Source organism: Eretmochelys imbricata, chromosome 6, assembly GCF_965152235.1.
Source record: "Eretmochelys imbricata isolate rEreImb1 chromosome 6, rEreImb1.hap1, whole genome shotgun sequence".
Taxonomy (NCBI): Eukaryota; Metazoa; Chordata; order Testudines; family Cheloniidae; genus Eretmochelys; species Eretmochelys imbricata.
Genome location: NC_135577.1, coordinates 24,585,464 through 24,605,410, shown reverse-complemented (window position 1 = coordinate 24,605,410; position 19,947 = coordinate 24,585,464). Strand labels below are relative to the sequence as shown.

Sequence of the window (19,947 nt, the reverse complement as noted above, 5' to 3'; positions counted from 1 at the left end):
ATAGGGAAGTTGTTTGACTGCTCTAAATCACACCAGCCGCTAACGGCCGGAAGAGTCAGTCCGTGATTGTCAGGGTGCAGAGAAACTTCAGCCACACCTCCTTTCTTCCCAGCAATGTCACCTATACTGGATGCAGGGACGAGACTAATGCTGGTGCTATTATGCTGGCTTTATGATACCACAGAATCCACTAGGGCCATCTAAACCAAAGCAGCCCAGACACAGGAGATCTCCTGAAAACCTGGGTGCTACCTGAAGCCATGCTGGTGATTTGATAGGTGTCATTCTTCTCTGCAGCTTAGCATGAATGCATTACCACCGGAGAATGCTAGGGGATTCTTGGTGCTGCAGGGATTTGGCTGAGATGTACAGCAGAGATTCTGACCACTCATAGCAATAAGACATCCCCTTATGCTTATTCATAAGAGTAGGAGTTCCAGGCACAGTGCTAGACACAACCTGTCACTCTGAATTCCTCCTTACAGTTTCAGCTGGTTATGGTATTAATCGCTGCTTTTTCAATTGAATGAGTGCTGTGAAAAAGTTACTGTGTTTTACTGCCGAGGGGAATCAAGTGTAGGTTGCATACGTATAGTTCTTTCCGGCAGAGACTAAGTCTTGTGTTTGCACAGCACCACGTTTCCCTGGAATTGCATATAAATAGCTTATAAAGTACTTTGGAATGAAAGACACGAGCATACATATCAGTTGAGAGTATAAATGCCACAGCAGAATATAACAGCTTTGAAACGTAGTTTATTCTACAAATATTTAGAGCAGCATCCTTTAGTGAATTTCCACAATTGCACAGATTACTGGAAGGAACAGCAGAGGAGGGACAGAATCTCATTGAAAGGTCAGTAGACACTCACAGCTATGTTCTACACTATTCACAGGTGAAGCGTTAAAAATCAGTGTTTCTCCAGCACTTTGTCTTTATGGTTTTTTCTCTTGGCATTTTGTCTCCACGCAGTCACACTCATCTACCTGAACATACTTGTATTCAATTTTCTTCCTCTTAGAGCAAATCAGTTCCACCTTCATCACGTGGCTCTTTGTTTCATGGCAGCAAGTGCATTTGTGTTTCATTTCACTGTCGCCAAAGGCATACCTGGCAGAACAAAATTAATAGATCAATCCATTAGCTATTGCCTTCCTGCTCTTCATTAACCTTAGCTTCCCCTGGAACTGTGAGTGGGGAAGGAAAGCTTTAGGGTTTCTTCTGCTTGTAAACAGCGGGCGGGGGGACGACAATATCAGTAACAGCCTATTCTCAGGACATTGGTGGGCCTGATCCAAAGACCTCTGAAGCTGATGGAAAAACTCCCACCTGAAGTAAGGGGGAGGTTTTCCAAAGACTTAAATGAGCCATGGACTAGGCCCAAAATGACCCCACAGAAATGAAGAATGAGCCTAATGCAGAGCCCAAACTGCAAGTAAAAAAAATAAAAAAAAAAATGTGTAAGTAAAAATGTGTTAGTCAACCTGTTAAACATGACCTATTTATCTAGCCTAGATACGGCAATCCTAGTGACAAAACAGTAAAGCATCATGGCTAAAAGGCTGGTGCTCTGCTCATCCAGCTTCCTTTTAAGAGGATCAAGGAAAAGGGTTAATGGAGATAGTAGCTGTGATCCTGCAGGGGCAAGAACATGTGAGGACAAGACATCACATAAGCATGGAGAAGCAGTTTCTTACTTACACAGAGTATGTACTACAGGACCCTTCACATGAAGGCACTAGGACAGGAGCTGCTGATTTACAGTTCTTGTGAGTGATGTATTCTTTTTTCAGCTTCAGTTTGCAGACATGAGACAATGGGATACCTAAGAGGGAAGGATCCTATTAGCCTTACTCAGATTTGAGTTAAAGCACTGAGAGATATCTGCTAAGCAACCAAGCTCTGTCTCTGTCTCATTAAGAACAGTTAGAGTTCAAATAGCCAAGGAGAGTTTAAAGGCCCAAGGTAAGCAAAGCACTTACACATTTGCGTAAGTATTTTGCTGATTAAGGATGGTCTTAAACATGGGCTTAAAAGCACATGCTTAACTGCTTTGCTGGATCAGGGCCTAAAGCAGATGCAATTGTATATTTTTTCTACAGCCTACATTTCTGTAACAACATTTGTTAGCTAATTGTCACTTTTATGGCTTTACAGCAGCCAACACTGTTTACAGTAACAGAACCATGCTTTCTATGCAGTTCCTAGATGCCAGCATCCAAAACACATTCTCTTCCAGGTTACATCATTCTTTCATCAGGGATTTAGTCTAATCTATAAATAATTCGCTTCTTTATAAAACCAAGTAAGGGAGAGCATGAAGATTTTTCCAGTGGCACCTCTGGAAGAGGTAGGCTGGTTTTGAGCCTTATAAAATGAAGTACTGAGCACCTCCCGAGAAGTGATAACTGCCCTCACATCCCACTGACTTCGCTGGGAGTTGAGGGCATTCATTACCTTGCAGGATCAGAGCCATAATAAATGGAGAGCCTGACAATGTTTGATTAATGAATCACTGGATTGGCCATACTCACATGTCTTACAACATCCATCTGAAGTTGTCGCAACAGTTCCCTATATTGAAAGCAAACAGAACCAGAATTGCTCAGACTCTAATCTTAGATATGCACATTACAGACTGAACAGCAGCAATAAGAGATTTCTAATAATGAGACACAGTGCCCAATCAGTCCACTGGTCCACTATCACAAAGCTGCTCGTATCATTCACTTATCTCATTTCAGCTATAAAATACTCACTGGGACACAGTTTGATGGATCAAACTCTGGGCAGGATATTATTGTGCTAGTCAAGACAAACTGGCCTGATGACTGAGTGCAATTATACAGAGCACAGTTATCTTCCAGAACTTTATAGGTCTTCCCAACCTGAATAAAGCAGAAAAAATAAAGTTATTCTGAGACGACACATAATCTAGCATAGGGACGGGATTCTTCTTCTGGCTTGAAAAGTATTAGCAACTCCCAAAATCTCATCCTGCATTCACTTCCTTAGGCTGCTTTGACAATCTCATCTCTAACTGTTACTTGGGTTGAACTAATCAAAGGCTCACAACAGTAGGGATATTAGGAGACATACCAAGGCCCACAGTTATGCACTGATGTGTGTGGTGTTACTATTTATGGGAGAAGATAAGCATGGAGGAAAATCCTTTTTTTCCTCTAGATTTTCTCCTATTTTCTTTTTTCAGGAGGTAGAGGGGGGGGGAAAAGAGCAAAAGACAATAAAATAGGAAGTCGGCCTTTATAACAGAGGTCAAAAGATTAATAACAAAATATAGCTACCTTTGGACAAAATTAACTTTTTGGAGCTGGTGAAAGTAGTATACAATATTAGTGACCAGGGAATACAAAAAATCAGATAAAGGAGATGCTGGATGCGGGAGCTAACATATAAGCCACTAGATCACAGACTGGTCAAGGTTTTCGCCTGTTCTAAACAGATACACTTTGCAATGCAGCAGAGAGAAAGACACTAGTCTAAGACTCCGGAGACTTCATGTGGCCTTGGTCAGGTCTGTCAGTCTCTGTCCGCGCTGCCCATCTGTGAAATGGGGATCAACACTTCCTCACCTCACAGAATACTGATGGATAACTCAATAATGATTGAGGTGCTCAGATACAGTGATGGGGGGCATATAAATACCTAGGTAGATTCACTTCAGACATACTTTATTTGATAAAGGCACTAACTTCCTAATGCTGCAACACATAATGGGACTCAGTTTTTAAGCAGAACTCTCCACTGAAGTTGACGGGAAGCTGTACTTCTAAAACGACGACCCCGTGTCATACTGCAATTCCTTGTTGAGCAGGGGAACACACACACACCTCGACGGTCACAATGCCAGATGGAAGCTTCGCCACACAGGCCACCTGCACACACTGGCCGCAACACCTGCCTTCTTCTCTGATGTAGCGGAAACCCTGCGGGGCACAAATGCACCATCATTTAGCCACATTACTTGTGGCTTACCTGTGAAGAGCATTCAGACAAAAGGCACATTCCCCTTCTTCATGCAATGGGGGGAAACCCAACAGCCCTTGATTATACTTCTGGGTTTTTAGAAGGACTTTTGAACCCCATTGTTTGATTGAATCTAGGTATTTCAAACCTGATGCTTAGACCCACACAGTTGTCATATTAGCTTTTAATACTTTCCTAAATAGCAACCCTTTTGTCAGTGGCATCATCCTGGGTAATCTGCCATTTCCTATCCTTATCTGAGCTGATATTCAAATCAGGCCAAAATAACTAACTCACCATGTGTTACTTGCAAGATCCAAAGACAGCCCTTTGTCTGGTACATTTTTCCACAGGTATGGTCGCTATTTCAGATGTGCTGAGAAGACTGAAGGTAAGGTGTATTTACAACTACTTTCATCTATTCCTCCTGTGTGGACTTCAGTCCTAGAATGAGGCATGTGTGTGGCTCCATGTGCATCATCTAGCGAGGAGCTAGAATGTTGCAGTATGCCTGGCCTTATGTGAGCAGGGGCGGGGCAGAAGATCAAGCTTTTCTCTACTTGCATTCAAGTTATATATTCAAGATTTTAAATACAGAGAGCTAGATTCAGCAAAACTATTGCAGAGAGATACAAGCTACACCTCTCAGTGCCAGGAGAACCTTGTCCACTGAAGGAGCAAATCATCCCTGTGGATGGTAGCCGGCGTTCACACCATTGCGCTCCCCGGTGGTTCTACCAGAGAGGTTTAAGATTTAGCAGTGCACCATAAGAACTCCACCAACAAGAGCTGCCTCAGAAATCCATGGAATCAGCAAACTCAACAGTCATGGAATTAGCCCTTTGTCAACAGCTAGCACCATCCACTTTTTGAGCAAATTTGGCATCTTTTAAATACATCCTCTGTGCTGTTAAGTGGAGTTGAAAACCCTTTTGTACCACTAAAACAAACTCTCCTACCAGAACTCACTAGTAGATCTGGCTCAAGGACTTTTAAAAGTCTTAACATACAGTATGTATATTGCCTACAAACAACTAATCCATTTAATTTTAGAACATTTAGTTTCATAGGGACCTTTTCATTTGAACCAAATCAGAATAGTTTTTCTAACATTTTTACCATATAGTGGTGATGGACATCACCAAGGCAACCATGCAAACACCATCTTTCAGTGACTTAATGTTCTCCATTAACCAGCTTGTGGGTGGAGTTGCCATTTTATAGAAAACATTTTTCCCATCATGCCTTTCTGGGGCAGGCCCCTTAAATTTGTCAGAGACAAACAGAGACAGCTCTAAAGAAGTCATTTTGTAACTAGCAGCTTGCTGCATCTGCCTCTCTTTAAGCAGGTTATTTTATGTTTCATCTTTTTGATTGCTGAGATGGCACATCCCCAACCAACCATTGCTCTTCACCTGAACACACCTGAACTAGTTTTAGTTTAGCAGAGAGAACTACAGCGTAGAAGTTACTTACCTGCTGGCAGCCAGTTGAGCATTTTACTGGAGTGCACTGAATTTGGTTGATTTGTGTAGCAGGGTCCTGCTTTTCAGTGCACAAGCAATCTTCACAAGAGTTTTTAGGCACCACTGTCCCTGGCTTAAAATAAGGAGGAAAGGAGAGGGGAGAGGGAGAGTTCATTAGCCTCTAAAACACATGTGCATTTCTCTGTAAAATACTAATAAACTACTAATTTTGGCTTTTATTTTTGGCACAAGCTTTTGACACAACACCTTCCAATCTCGAATTAACATACCATCAATATCACAAAATTAATACTCTACTAGAATAACATTCCAACAGAATCAAATATACTAAATGTAGCTATTACTTCAACACCTGAGAACTTCCCTATTCCATTTCCTTCTACAGTTTGACCAATTAGCTACTCCTAAAACTTCCTTTGATACTTGAACATTTTGTATTCAGTTATTGCCTTTGGCTACATTTCTGACATCTTAGTCCTGAAATACAGGGGAATATCTCTGTATGATAGAAACTGTTGCCCTAGCGATCACTATTAGGTAATTTCTCTAGTAACACGTAACACCTAACTCTTATATAGCACTTTTCCATCAGTAGCTCTCAAAGTACTTTACAAAGGAGATCCATATCATTATTCCCATTATTATTATTATTTATTATATGTCTTACTGTAGCACCTTGGAACCCCAGTCGTGGACCTGTTGTGCTATATGCTGTACAAACACTGGAACAAAGGAAAGTGAAGCACAGAATGGTGAAGGGCCTTGCCCAAGGTCACCCAGCAGGCCAGTAAGAGAGCCAGGACTAGAACCCAGGCCTTCTGAAGCCCAGTCCATTATTCACTAGGCCACAATAAGAAATGATAGGTCATTTTAGTCTGGGGCTTTATGTTAACTGAATTAAACCTTTAGGTGAATTTGGATAATTATGGGTTAATAGTATCTCGAAGTCATGACATGCCAGCTCACTGAAAGAAGTGGCAAGTCCTACCTTATATTCGACTCCTTCAGAAACACATACACTTTTTGGTACTATAAGAAAAATGGAACAAAAAGGATGCTCTAAGAATGATGTCGTCAGCATGTATTAGTTTCACATTTCTTAACTGTCTGTTAAACAAGTTGTAGAAAACAACTGTACAAATCTAGTAGCCCTAATACTCAACATAGGAAGTGCAGAATGGCTGGGATGTGTTGCTAATTTCCACCCCCTTGCCCATGTTTAGTGCATGAGCAGTAAATTTCACCTACCAGTATTTGCCATCTGGCAAACACTGTTTTCCCCCCGTGTTTCTAATTGCACTTGAAATTAGCAGAGATTCGCTTCTTTACTTTATTGTTTGTGACAGCATCATCAGCATGGACCAAAGACCAAATGGGGGGTTGGGTCACACTCATGATAGTGTAGTTGTGCATTACAGTTCTGTGACTAAAAACTAGCAGATGGGGTACATTTTGGGACTAAAGTCCTAGATGAAGTCCCCTTTGAAATAATGAAAGCCAGCATATAGTAAGGAAACTATACTTACTACAGGAAAAAATAGGACAGCAGCCACCCTCAGAAATAGCTACCACTGGCTGGAAGCCTAAATCACATTGTCTTCTGATGAGAGAACAGGACTTTACATCACATTCTGTAAATAGAAGATGTAGACAAATTGAGTCAAAGCCCCTGTGATGGGGTGTATCAGCCCCGCACTGGACAAGAAGGGGTTAATCCCTTGTGGGCAGAGGAAGCCATGCCCCCTCACCACTGCTGAGCATGCTCCAACTGGAGTTTCAATATAAAAGGGAGCAGCCCAGCTCCGTCAGGGCTGACCACTGAAGAGGGAGGATGCACATTGCAAGCTCCCTTCTGGGAGCTGCTGGAGCCTGAGATCACAGAGGTCAAGCACGCCTAGACCTTGGTGGATACGCAGCCACCCGCGGAAGCCTGAGAGGGGACGGAGTTACTGGGAGCTTTGCAAGCTGACAACCCCAGAGCTCCAGTTTCATTGGCCTCTTTGGAGCTTGTGATGTTATGCCCCCATATTCTTCATAGAAATATAGTTACGATGTGATTTTGGCATAACTAAGGTATGTTTTATGCAAGATGGGTCATGTGATGTATCACTGGAAAGGTAGTAATTTACTGAATGTAATTATCCAATTTGTGTGCATGTATTATTTCTGTATCTGAAGTTAGGAATATTGACTATGTAATAATTACAACTGTGTGTGTACTTGGGGAATGCCCACCAGACAGTAGGCAATCAGCCTGGATGGGCCATTAGGAAGAACAATAAGACTTTGAAGATACTAATCTCCCACCTTCCTCAGAAGCTTTCTGGGTTGTTGCTTTGACACTGCAGGATCATGTGATCATGTCACCTGGTACAAGCCCCCTGTCTTGGGCTTTCAGTGTTTTTCCATTAAAAGAGGGGGTGGGGGTCAGATTGGGAAAGAAAAGGTTCCCGCCATATGTAAATCCTATTTAAGCCCCACCCAAGAAGGAAGACTGCTGAAAACACCTGAAGAAACAAAGGAAGTAAGATGGGGGCAGTGGGCTGAGTCCAGGAGTAACAGATCGTCTTGTAAAAGGAATCCCTGGAGATTTAAGGAGCAAGCAGTGCAGTTTACCTTCAAGAAACTCTGCAACCTGCTTGAAACAACACTTAGGGTGAGAAATTATTATTTGTAGCCAGTATTCCTTAGTGTATTAAGCTTAGTTTGCGCATTTTGGTTTATTTGCTCAGTAATCTGCTTTGTTCTGTTTGCTATCTCTTATAGTCACTTAAAATTTACCTTTTGTAGTTAATAAACTTGTTCTTTGTTTATTACAAAATCCAGTTTGTGCAATTCATAGCTTGGGGGGAGGGGAGGGCAAAAAGCGGTGCATATCTTCCTCCACTTTCAGGGAGGCGGTGAATTTCATGAGCTTATGCTGTATACATGTCTATACAGCGCAAGACACTATAATTTTGGGTTTACACTCCAGAGGGGATGTGCACCAAAGTGCTGAGCAATTCCCTGGCTGAGCCCTCCCACACAGAGCTGATTGAAGACTCTGTGTGATTCTACAGCTGGGCATGTCCCTAACTGTGTGTGTGTGCTGAAGGGGGCTGGAGTGTGGGGAGACCCAGGCTGGTGGGACAGGCGGGATCAGTGGGACCCCAGCACATCAGGTGGTACCCCGGAAGGGGGTCCAACCCATCAAAGAACTATCATTCCAAGAATGACCATCCTTTCTGTAAACAAGTCAATGTCACCGATCTCTTACCACACACTGTCTCTGGACAGCAGGGATCTTCTGAATGTGGTCGTATTTTAGGAACAAATCCTTCTTTAGTGCAGTTGACTGGCAGAGACTTAACACAAGAGTGGGGTGAACAAGAGATATTCAAGGTTGCCTCATTGCAAGTGCAGTACTGACAATCATGTTCCCATATCTCTCCAGGCTGTGCAAATAAAAAATTGACAGTTCAACCAATGAACGGAACCTAGAAGTAATAAATTAATGAGAAACGAGGGTCTGCAACAAGCCAAAGTTTCTTATCCTAAGGTATGGTGTTGGGCTGTTTATATGGAACCCTGGAGACTCTTAATTCCAAAGGGAACTGAAAAGATCTGCATGATAAACCAGAGGTGGGCAAACTATGGCCCCCGGGCCACATCTGGCATGCAGGACTGTCCTGCCCAGCCCCTGAGCTCCCGGCTGGGGAGTCTCACCTCCAGCCCCTCCCCCACTGTCCCCCCTCCCTTGTAGTTACACCGCCGTGCGGGCAATGTGGCTTGTACCCACCCACCTCCCAGGCTTTCCAACAAGCCTGTCCTGCTGCTTTGAGTGGCATGGTAAGAGGGCAGGAGGTTCCGGGGGGCAGTCAGGGGACAGGGGGCAGTCGGATGGGGCGGAAGTTCAGGGAGGGGGGCGGTCAGGAGACAGGGAGAAGGGGGGTTGGATAGGGGGTGGAGTCCTAGGGGAGCAGTTAGGGACGAGGGTCCCGGGAGGGGGAGGTCAGGGGACAAGAAGTGGGGGTGGGGGTGGATGGGTCACGGGTGCCAGGGGGCCTGTCAGGGGGTGGGGTGTGGATAGGGGTCAGGGCAATCAGGTGACAAGGAGCAGGGGGGCTTAGGTGGGGAGTGTGGTGCGGGGCGTGGTTGGGGCGGGGGGGTCCCGAGAGGGGGTGATCAGGGGACAAGGAGCAGAGGGGGTTGGATGGGTGGGGGATTCTGAGGGGGGCAGTCAGGGGGCAGGAAGTGGGAGGGGGCGGATAGGGGGCAGGGGCCAGGCTATTTGGGGAGGCACAGCCTTTCCTACCCGGCCCTCCATACCGTTTCACAACCCCAGTGTGGCCCTCAGGCCAAAAAGTTTGCCCACCCCTGTGATAAACCATGCTGTAGCCTCTTCCCTTTCTTTGCAGGTGTGTGTGTTGGGAGAGAAACCTGAATGGTCTACCAAAAAACAGTGATTTTCATAGGCTGCCAATTTTGCGTCAGTATCTCAGATGAGGATTGGAGTGATAAAGCATAGCCAAAAGTCAGAAGGCCCATTGTTTTCCCCCACTATCTCTACTGTACATTGCTATTGAGTTCAGCATTAAAAGAATGAACAATTCTTGCATTCATATTTACAACAGGTGAAGGCATCTGGCTATTTGTGTAAACAGTTATTCAAAGAGCACTTCTTCTTAGATCCTATTCCTTACCTGTTTCACTAATCCATCAGGTCCAATACAGCCTACAAAATAGAACAATTGTACAATTATGAAGGTCAGTTCAAGAATATAATAGAGCTGGAGAGAGTGGCAGAAGCAGAGAGAGAGAGAGAGACATACATCAAAACCAGGATCTGGGAGGCTTTGAAAAGGGGACCTGAAAAGAATGAGCCATGGCTGAAAAGCACAGGTCATCCATCCAAAAGATCTTGAAGATTTTCTATTTATTACTTCCTGACTCAAAGGTGCATCCTTCTGCATAAAAAGAGGGGGGCACATTCCCCCTTCAGAATTCACCAGAATAATTTCTGAGCTGGCCAGAAAAGGCCACCTAAAGGCTACATTAGACACTTTCTTTACTTTTTCCCAGAGCTAAGCATACTGTTTCTACAGTACACACAGCCCCTGGGTGCAAAAGACCAGGCTGGCGAATTGCATTATGGATCCCTAAAGTGGTAGTTTTAAACTGGTGTTTCATCTTTTCCCACCTTTCACATTTTCTTACCACAGACAGAAACACAAAGGCCATCAAGATTATTCAGCAGGATCTTTCCTTCAGGGCAGTAGCACCCTTCCACAAGTGCCGGATCCTTATCTTGCAAGGGGATGGTGGTTTTCCTGCATGTACAGAGGGAAAGAAGAGTGGCACTGAGCTATTTTCATCTACTTTTTAGGGCTGATGTCACACAGAATTTTGAGTAGAAATTTGGCCTAGGGGAGTTAGGCACCCAAATCCCATTGGAATTCTGACTCCCTTCAGCTTTTTTGAAAATATCAGCCTTTGCCCTTGGTACTTAGTAAACGACCTACCTGCTGGAACACGTGCTTCTTTCTACTCCCCCACATGGCTTGTAGATCTGATCCTGAGAACATCTGGCTTCTGTGGAACATTTACAATATGGAGATTAGATCGCCAGCTCTGTCTAACGCTCGTGGATTCACATTATAATTTATTAGGTAAAATATCCCACCCAGATGAAAACACAAAGGAGGCTGTTTCCACTGAGGGGTTCTGTTGGGTTTGCAATCGCGTAGGCGAATTATTCTAGTAATCTAGAATAAATGGTTCTGACAACAAGAGGCAAAACAAGCAGAGGGAAACCAAATGTATTAAGCAATATTGCCATCTAGTGATTAAATTGTAGTTAATATTTTAACAAGCTAAAAACCATTTATGAAACACTGAAATATAGCTAAGTTCTGATCTATTTTCCCGCCCATGATAAACCCTTGAATAAAAGCATTACGACAGTGCCTTAACTAGAATGTTACGAATGATGGGGCTGAATTATTAAGCCAAATTCTTCTCTGTTACACTGGCATAAGTTCAGGGTAACTCCACTTAAGTCAGTGGGGTTGCTTTTTATTTATGTTAGTGTAACAAAACATAATCTGGCCTGCCGGCTTTCTTAATGCAATGGATTGTCTAGGCCTCCGGAGCTGCTCCTCTAACTGATTAAAGAGTGTGTGAGAATGCAGACCTACCTGGGGTGTGTGCTGAATAGGGCTGGTCAAAATTTTTCTGTGGAAACTTTGATAGCAATTTTTTTTTAACCCAAGGGGAAAAAAATCACAGAAAGCATCCGCTTTCCTCAAATATATTTGATTTTTTTTGGTCAGAAAGCCAAATATCTGTAAATCAAAGAAAATATTTCTGGTTTTGGCAGTTTTCAGGTTTTTGACAAAAAGTTTAAATTTTCAGCGGGGACAAACATTTTGAAACCTACCCTGGTGCTGAACCATTCAGAAGACACTATTCTCCCCTCATTTACATTAGTTCCGCACTGGCATAACTCCACTGATTTCAATGGCGCTAGTCCTGATTTGCTCCAGTGCACGTGCAAGAAGACACAAGCCCTGAGTATCTTCCCAAATAGGAGTATACACATTTAAACAGAAAGAGGAATAGAATAAAATAGCTTCCACTCCAGCAAAGTCTTCCCCAACTCACCACATTGTCCATTAGTTTTGCTTCTCCAGTCAACACAGATCCCATGGAATCCACACAAGGCCGCATAGGTCTCAAGGCTTTGGCATTCAGCCTTCTGGCGTTGAGCTGAGCAGCCATCCACAACACAAGCCTCATAGTAAGGACGAGGGGGAATGGCACTGTGACAGCCTGTTAAATTCCTTATTAAAGAAAAAACATGGGACTTGTTTTTCACAGTGAGTGTTGGCAATTTCATAACAAGAATTTTACTCAGAAAAAAGCATCCACCAAGAAAAACTGTCAAGCTGAAGACTAAACTTTAAATCTGATGGGAAATGTTCCCTCTATACCAAATATCCAGCATAACTTTCAATGGAAACAAATCAGACTTTCATCTCAATTAATGATAACTTCTGTCTGAACATTATTTATAGCATCTTGTATTCCCAGGGTATGTCTACACTGTGGCTGGGAGGCTCGCTGCCAGGTAGACCAACTTGTGCAAACTCTGCTTGAGGTCACATGCTAAAAATCGCAGTGTGGATACTGCAGCTCGGGTGGGAGCTCAGGCTCTCAAGCCCACCTGACCCCCTTGGTCTGAGCTTGGGTGGCTAGCCCGAGTCACCACGGCAGCCACAGCGTCCACATGTCTATTTTAAGCACAGTAGCTCAAGCAGAGCTAGTGTGAGTCTCTCTGTCTGGGTGAGGTGGCTCACTCCCAGCTGCAGCGTAGAGATACCCCCAGTGAGCTATCTGCTAATAGACTGAAACATGACATTATGGCTTCTTTGCAGACATAGTGCTGTAATTCTAAGCACAAATATTTTTCCATGGGTGTGCTGTTTCATTTTGGTAATCTTATTTTTAGTAACAAAATTATTTTAAAAAACTATTTGAACATACTTGACAGTGCCTATTTAAATTCACAGGCAACTAATCAAGATACCCAAAAACGTTGGCCTAAGTTTTCCAAAGATGACTAGTTATATCGGATGCCAAACTTTAGACATCTTAAATCCCCTCCTCAGAAATCAACACTCAAGTATCCAGTCTCTGAAAACCAGAGTCCTAACCCACTAGCCACTGTTTAAAATCTGTGCCCTCGATGCCTGACTAAATTTACCATTCTTTAGTTTACTTTATATTTTAAAGAAAATTCACCCAGTCACCTTGTGAAGTACAGAGCTGCCTTCTTGTAGAACTGATTATGTACGTAACACACCCGGGAGTGTGTCTTACCAGATGAGTTTACAAAGAGCACTGGGTGCACAAACTCCCACTTTGGATAATGAGGTCTCTGTCTGAGCTGGCGCCAGGGTATTTAATTCACAATGTCTGTTGGTAGGATCTGGCACTCTCCAGTCTAAAGCCATCTCCTTGAAGGAGTCTGCAATCTCACCATTCCTCTTCATAGCATCATCAGACTTTTGGTTGGTGCATGTACCTGACAGTAATATAAAGGCAAGTTGTGTAATGGCTACAGAACACAGAGTGCTTCTGTAAGAGAGGAAAGGGGTATCCACACAAAAGGAACAGGGGAAGTTTTAACTTCTGTTGGAAGGATGTCAGGCACAGGGCCTTGCTTGAGTTCACAGGAAGAAAGTGTCTGGAGGAGGAAAAGGCTAATATAGCTAGCTTGGCATTTACCTGTGACAAGTGCAATTAAAGTGACAGCTAATGAATTCTTCCAGGTGGCTTAAGTGATTGAGACAGTTCTGCCGAACACAGGGCTCCCCAAGTTCTCCTAAAATGGACTTCATGAACATTCTTGAGCAGATATGATCAGGAGATGGGGTAAAGAGTGAAGGAACACACACACACTCTCTCTCTCTCACACACACACAAACCCCTCCAGCCACCACCAAATGGGAAAAGGTAAAAGGAGGTGACTTGAGACTTTCTTCCCACCCTGACCCAAATGAACAGCAAGAAACACATTAAACTGTAGTGCTAAATAATCGTATCCTGAGGTAACAGAACTCTGATACAAATAAGGGAGGAACAGTTAGTATATCTGTTAATTAAAACTGAATGTAACACTTACCGCATTGCCCCATGGTATTGTTATAAAAGGTGCTGAAAGGGAGTTTTATGTAAAACATAAGTCGTCCATAGGAGACATACAGTTTTTGTTCAGGTATTTCAACCACAACGTAGAGGCCAGAACTGGTTATCCTGATACCATTTTTGGAAACATTTGGCACAACCTTCTTATTGTTCAACAGAACCTAAAGGGGCAAGTCAAAAATCCCACCATGAACATCCTTATTATGTTGCTTAGTGTATAAATTTTATATTTCTGGAAGGCCTGGGGTAAATTCTGCTCTTAGAGAATTCTGCAATCCCTTCAGGACTAGACTGCTGGTCGTTTGTTGCCTTTCAAGCATTAATATTTGTGTTACTGACTTCAGGGAAAATATTAGCAGAAAAAAAAAAGACATGGTGGTGATTTGCAACAAGTGTGATCAATTGTCATCAGACTGTTTTTCTGGATCACTCACTGTTTCATTTATGGTCATTTCCTTACAATCAGAAATTGTATAGATAATATCAAAAAACCCACAAATGATTTACAGTATATGGCTTATATCATCAAGGGGCTATTGCTTTCAGGGAAGAGACAAATCATGGGCCTGATCCAAAGCTGAAGTCCCACTGGAAAGAATCCCACTGACATCAGGGTCTTTGGATCAGACTTCATAACAGCAAAGCCAAAATGGCATTATTTGTTATTGAGGAACAAATATATACACCAGACACAAATATTCACTAATATATGGAGTAATATCAGGCTCTGGAAATAGGCTGGATAGCGAGCCCTTCAGTCTGACACCCTCCAACAAACCACAGAGCAGGTAAGGGCCTGCAGTGCAAACTTCCCTGTGTTGCTCTGCTAACATGCCTTAGCCCTAACCTAGAGGGACCACCTCTAGGTGTAAAAGAATAATGTAGCTTCCAGACCTTTTCAATTGGCTTTTCTGTTGAAACTCCCAATCTGCTACCAAAATGTCCCTGCTGTAAGAAATTGGGTAACCCCACCAGATCTTTAATGGGACTTATTTGTATTTCACCATAGGAGAATAAGATCCCACAATGCTAGTTAGTACCAATTGTGGTGATTGTTTTTGTGATGTAGGTGCTTATCACTGGGAACTGGACAGAGAGCACCAAACAAGTTTGACAGGAGGCACTGAGCAGCCGGAGAGGATCAAATAATAAAAGGGGATTACATTTCAGTGAATTTCCCACACACACACCTCTCATTTCATAGCCCTTCTCTACAGTTGAAATTTTATAATCTGAAAAATTTCACTGACATTTCCCCAGACTAAAAAGGAGAGCAAATATTTCACAGAACTGTTTGTGAATTCCCTCAATTTTGATTAGCTATATCCTTGATCCTGATTGGGCTCACTAGGCAGTAGCATAATAATAATACCCAGATACTGAAAAATACATTACCAAGTTAGCTTCTTTCCTATGGTCTACTGCTTGTGTCAGAATCACCATGGAATTCTTATAAAAAATGACAAGGGACTTCGAGCAAATTGCTCCATCAGTTGTACCACAGTAGTAGTTGTCCATGTGAATCCAGAAGCTCTGAGAGTCCGGCTGGATTGGCTTCACCAGGAGATAGGTGCAATTCCCCTGGAAATTATAATATGTTCCATCGAAAGTCACGTAATGTTCATTTCCCCACCCACTGCAAACACCTAGAAAGTAGAGACAGGCTTAAAGTTTGGTTTACTTTGGGCTTTCCGAATGTACGTTTTGTCAGTGACATTTGAACTCTGTGATATCTGATAGAGTTGCATCTTGTCACACAATGTTTCTTTGGCCAGTCTGATAGTATGATCTTTTTCTTTGTGACATTTCATCTCCACTGATATACTCATTTTAGTGGTCTGGTTTTGGTAGTTCTACCAGATTCTCCATGCCATAACAAAGATGAAGTGTCCCCTAAGAGAGGGCCACAAGAAAAGTTGTATAATAAGATATAACACGTTTCAGTGTCCTACATATCCCTGATCTGATACAAATGCTTTCTTTCCTTAGCCTCTTCTTTCCATACTCACTCACATATGGTCCTTTTCCATCCATTCTACTTTCCATTCTAACACCCCTACTGTGCCATATCCCTGCTCCCTTCGGCTTCCCATCTCCCCTACTTATTGTATTTACTCCCTTACAATTCCTTCCTAATATTAATTATAGAAAGCTACACAATAAAAATGACTGGTTTAAGTACTCAAACTAGTTTGCTTCTGCCACAGTGCTATGCACATTTAAGTATGAAGCAATCCCATTGAACCGAGTATAATGCAGAGCACAATTTGAACACATGGATATACGTCACTTGAGACTCAATTTAAAAACCTTATGAAAGTCAGAATCTAACTGCAATATTACTTACACTGACACTCAAACACTTCACAGCAGCCAGTTTCATCATAGTGTTTTGTGAGTGGGAAACCATTGACACAGAGGTTTAATAGCTGAGGAGGGCAATTCACTTTGGACAGTTTAATATCGTTTCCACCTCCCAAGCAAGTGGCAATTTGACAGTTTCCGAAGTCCCATGATTCATTAAACTGTTGACATTTTAAAAGAAAGAGGAAGGGAGGGATATGCATGAGAAATTAGTGTAATTTTCAGAGCTTTAGTACATGTAGGGAACAGGCCACTCAATTAAACACCTAGCATGAAGAATTTACTATTTCATTCATTATTTAACTCTGGGGCTCTTGAAACATACTATATGTAACAATCAATGAAGACTTCATACCTATTTCTATGCAATACAATATTTTGTATAAGACCAAGTATTGCGATCATGACCACTTCTGATCTTTAAAGACCAGTTTGAAAGAGTAGTTTCCTAACTTACTTTACACTTCTTGCAGGGAGGGCACAAATATGATCCACCTTCGCATTGCCCGGATGTTCTGTTGCTAGGCGCAAGACAGAGAACCTTCATGGATCATATTGTTGTGTGCTATCCATTGCTTAGTATGTTATTTTTGTTCACTCACCTTTCTAGGAGGACTGAGATATGAACAGTCTCTCATAGGAGTTATGTTGGGAGCAGATGTGTTTGCTGCACTTGGAAGAGAGTTTTCACAACGTCCATTCTGTAAAGCTGAATGACAGTGGTTGCTGGGCTGCTCAGGAGCTGTGCTCACTCTTGGAGTGGTTGCACATTCTCCCTGGATTAATTCACTGTGGCATGAGGCATTACATACGGAGTAAAAACACCGACCCAAACCATCAGTTGTCTGAGATATGTTACTCCCTGTGAGACCAGAAAGTAAATTACTAGAATTGAATTGCCCATAAGTTTGACATACTTTACCAGTAATGTTGTCATGAATAATCAGTCTCCATGTGGCACAGTATCACTTTGAATAAGAAAATTCCTCTTCTCCCACACTGGCTACAAACTGAGCAGTAAATTTTACTGGCTTGGAATGACTATCTACAGTACAGCTGATGGCCATAACCAGTTGTGATAGTCAGTCTACAGTTCTCTGAATCCAGCATAGCTGGCAGAGACTGGGAGAACCTCTCATTCATTCAGTACACAACTCTTCTGTCCATAGATAAGTACATTAGTCGGAGTTGTACATGTATACCAAAGAGAAGCATTAGGCCATAAGGTAATGTTTGTTAGCTCCATTGTGTGCAGTGTTCACAAAACAAAGTCAAGGGGATGGATGGCTCAGGATGCTGGCAACAGAAATAGCAGGGCCTTTCATCAACCATCTTTGGGAGAAAGTTCATATTCCATTGTCGATTTTGAGCCTTACATTCTAGAGAGTTTGGGTTCAGGGTTTGTAATGTAGCCCACTGAAGACTGGATCTGGACGAATGGATCAGATCCAGGTGCATTACAATGGAAAAATATAAGAAGAGTATCTGGCTATGGTATTGTGAGTATGACCAGTTTAAGGATATTTTAGCCAGTTCAGAGGTCTGACTGACTGAAGAACAATGACTGTTTTATAATTAGAGAACTGATGGCTCCAGCAACAGGAATCTGTATTTGCTCAAAAGCAAGTATTTTACTGAACAGCCAAACATTTCTACCCCTATACAAAAGTGACACAGATGAAAGAAATATTCAATTAGACTGCTACTCACCCTGAAATATCAGGTGTCCATTTACATTGCAGTAGCATGGGGATGCCCTTGTTATGGCTAGTGCTGATGTGGAAGAAGGTGCTTCTATAATGTTCTCTACTCCTACAATAATTAAAAGCAGGTGACATTCTAATCCTGTATCATGAACCAGAAGATGCTAAATTTAATCTCCCCCCCCCCATCATCTATAGTAGCCTATGTAACTGCAACACATGGAAAAAACAGAAGACAATAGAAAGAAGAAAAGTCAAATTCACTGGTCTTCCATTCCTCAAATCCCCCTTTTATCTCTCTTAAAGAAACCCTCTTTGCCCTTTCCAATCCTCCAGGACCTCACCTGACCTCCGTGACTTTGGAGAAGTGATTTCTGATTCTTCATCTGCCCTTTCCTTGGGCTTGGGCCCTGTTGATTTGGAGACATGCAGGTTATTCAGGTAGTGTTTAACCAGCCCACTTCATTTTGCCTTTGACTGCTCTCTTCTTTTAAGCTGTTATTCCATTACATGTCCTCTTACTGCTATCTCTGCAGTGACAGGGCTACTGAGCACTTTGCTCTGTCCCTTGTCATTTGTTCTCCCACCCAGTTGACTAGAGCAGCTATACTCTCTTTTCCCTTGTCCAAACTTATATCTCTGCTCTTTGTGCAAGAAGCGGTACATTGGGTCATTTTACTCTTTGATTTTGCTTTCTTTACTATATTAATGCTATGTAATTTCTCCTTCTTTCCATTTATTTGTTTTTTGTTGATTCCTGGTTTCAGTTTCAGGTCCTTAAAAAGCCCTGGGTGCAACTACATTGATCTTTCACTCCCTCCCTGCCATGTTTTCTTTGCAATGGGAGTATTTTTTAGTTTGTCTTAAATATGGGGTCTTCCAGAAACAATCAGCTGGCTGGAGGAGCTTTTCTTTGCAAATGATGATCCATGCGGATTGGCTGACTTCTGGCTGCAAGGCAAGTGTAGCAAGGACAGTGCTGTGAGGAATGAGATGGGGCCAGGAAAAAAGGTTTAGAATAAAAAGTTGGCATTATAGCTATATGATATTGGTACTGTTAGCAGCTGGATGCAAATTAGAGCAGCCCTAATGTACTGGGAATCTGCAAAAATGGCATAAAACCATCTTTGCCCCCATCTGTCTGGTCCTTCAGCTCAACCAGACTAAAGAATGTGGCTCCAACTCTCTGGGACTTGTACAGTCTTGAATTATACGCAGCTCTTACATGTACACTGTATTATACACATAGAATTTTTCAAGGACTAGGAATCTTGGCACAATTGCAAACTTTGATATCAACTAAAATACACCAAAACTTATATAAACAAACTCTAGTACCTGGCTCCTCTATAGCAGGCACCATTGTAGGAGATGTTCCACAAGGAATAAATGTTCTAATGATATTCCCATTAGGGCCACAGACAGCCTTCCAGCAGCTGACCCCATCTGTTTGACTGTATATACTTTCATTTAAGGTGTAGGTCTTTTCCTGGTAGCAGCAGAAGCAGTCTGAGGCAGTGAGAGGGTAAATGCCATGGCAGCAGATAACATCACACCACAAACCAATATAAACAAAGACAAAATAACCCAGATTTGCCATAATCTACCCCAGACCATCAACTGTAAAGTAAAAGGTGCTCATGGCTGCAGCGTTCACTCTGTCTTTTGGTGCAAATATGTGCTTTAGAATCTAAATTTCATTTTAAACAAATGGATC

At 42.5% G+C, this 19,947-nt stretch overlaps 1 protein-coding gene across 1 annotated transcript in view; it reads right to left on the bottom strand.

The window, feature by feature from the left end:
• Window positions 1–936: 936 nt before the first annotated feature.
• LOC144266509 (mucin-5B-like) overlaps window positions 937–19,947 on the bottom strand; it is a 65,423-nt gene continuing 46,412 nt past the window's right edge. The window contains 20 exon segments of the mRNA XM_077819943.1: window positions 937–1,111; window positions 1,703–1,826; window positions 2,536–2,575; window positions 2,761–2,889; window positions 3,853–3,948; window positions 5,465–5,587; window positions 6,464–6,504; window positions 7,002–7,106; window positions 8,732–8,909; window positions 10,158–10,189; window positions 10,672–10,819; window positions 10,970–11,046; window positions 12,118–12,296; window positions 13,336–13,540; window positions 14,141–14,324; window positions 15,559–15,809; window positions 16,511–16,688; window positions 17,130–17,389; window positions 18,575–18,640; window positions 19,569–19,739. Coding sequence (XP_077676069.1) covers window positions 937–1,111; window positions 1,703–1,826; window positions 2,536–2,575; window positions 2,761–2,889; window positions 3,853–3,948; window positions 5,465–5,587; window positions 6,464–6,504; window positions 7,002–7,106; window positions 8,732–8,909; window positions 10,158–10,189; window positions 10,672–10,819; window positions 10,970–11,046; window positions 12,118–12,296; window positions 13,336–13,540; window positions 14,141–14,324; window positions 15,559–15,809; window positions 16,511–16,688; window positions 17,130–17,389; window positions 18,575–18,640; window positions 19,569–19,739 — 2,762 coding nt within the window.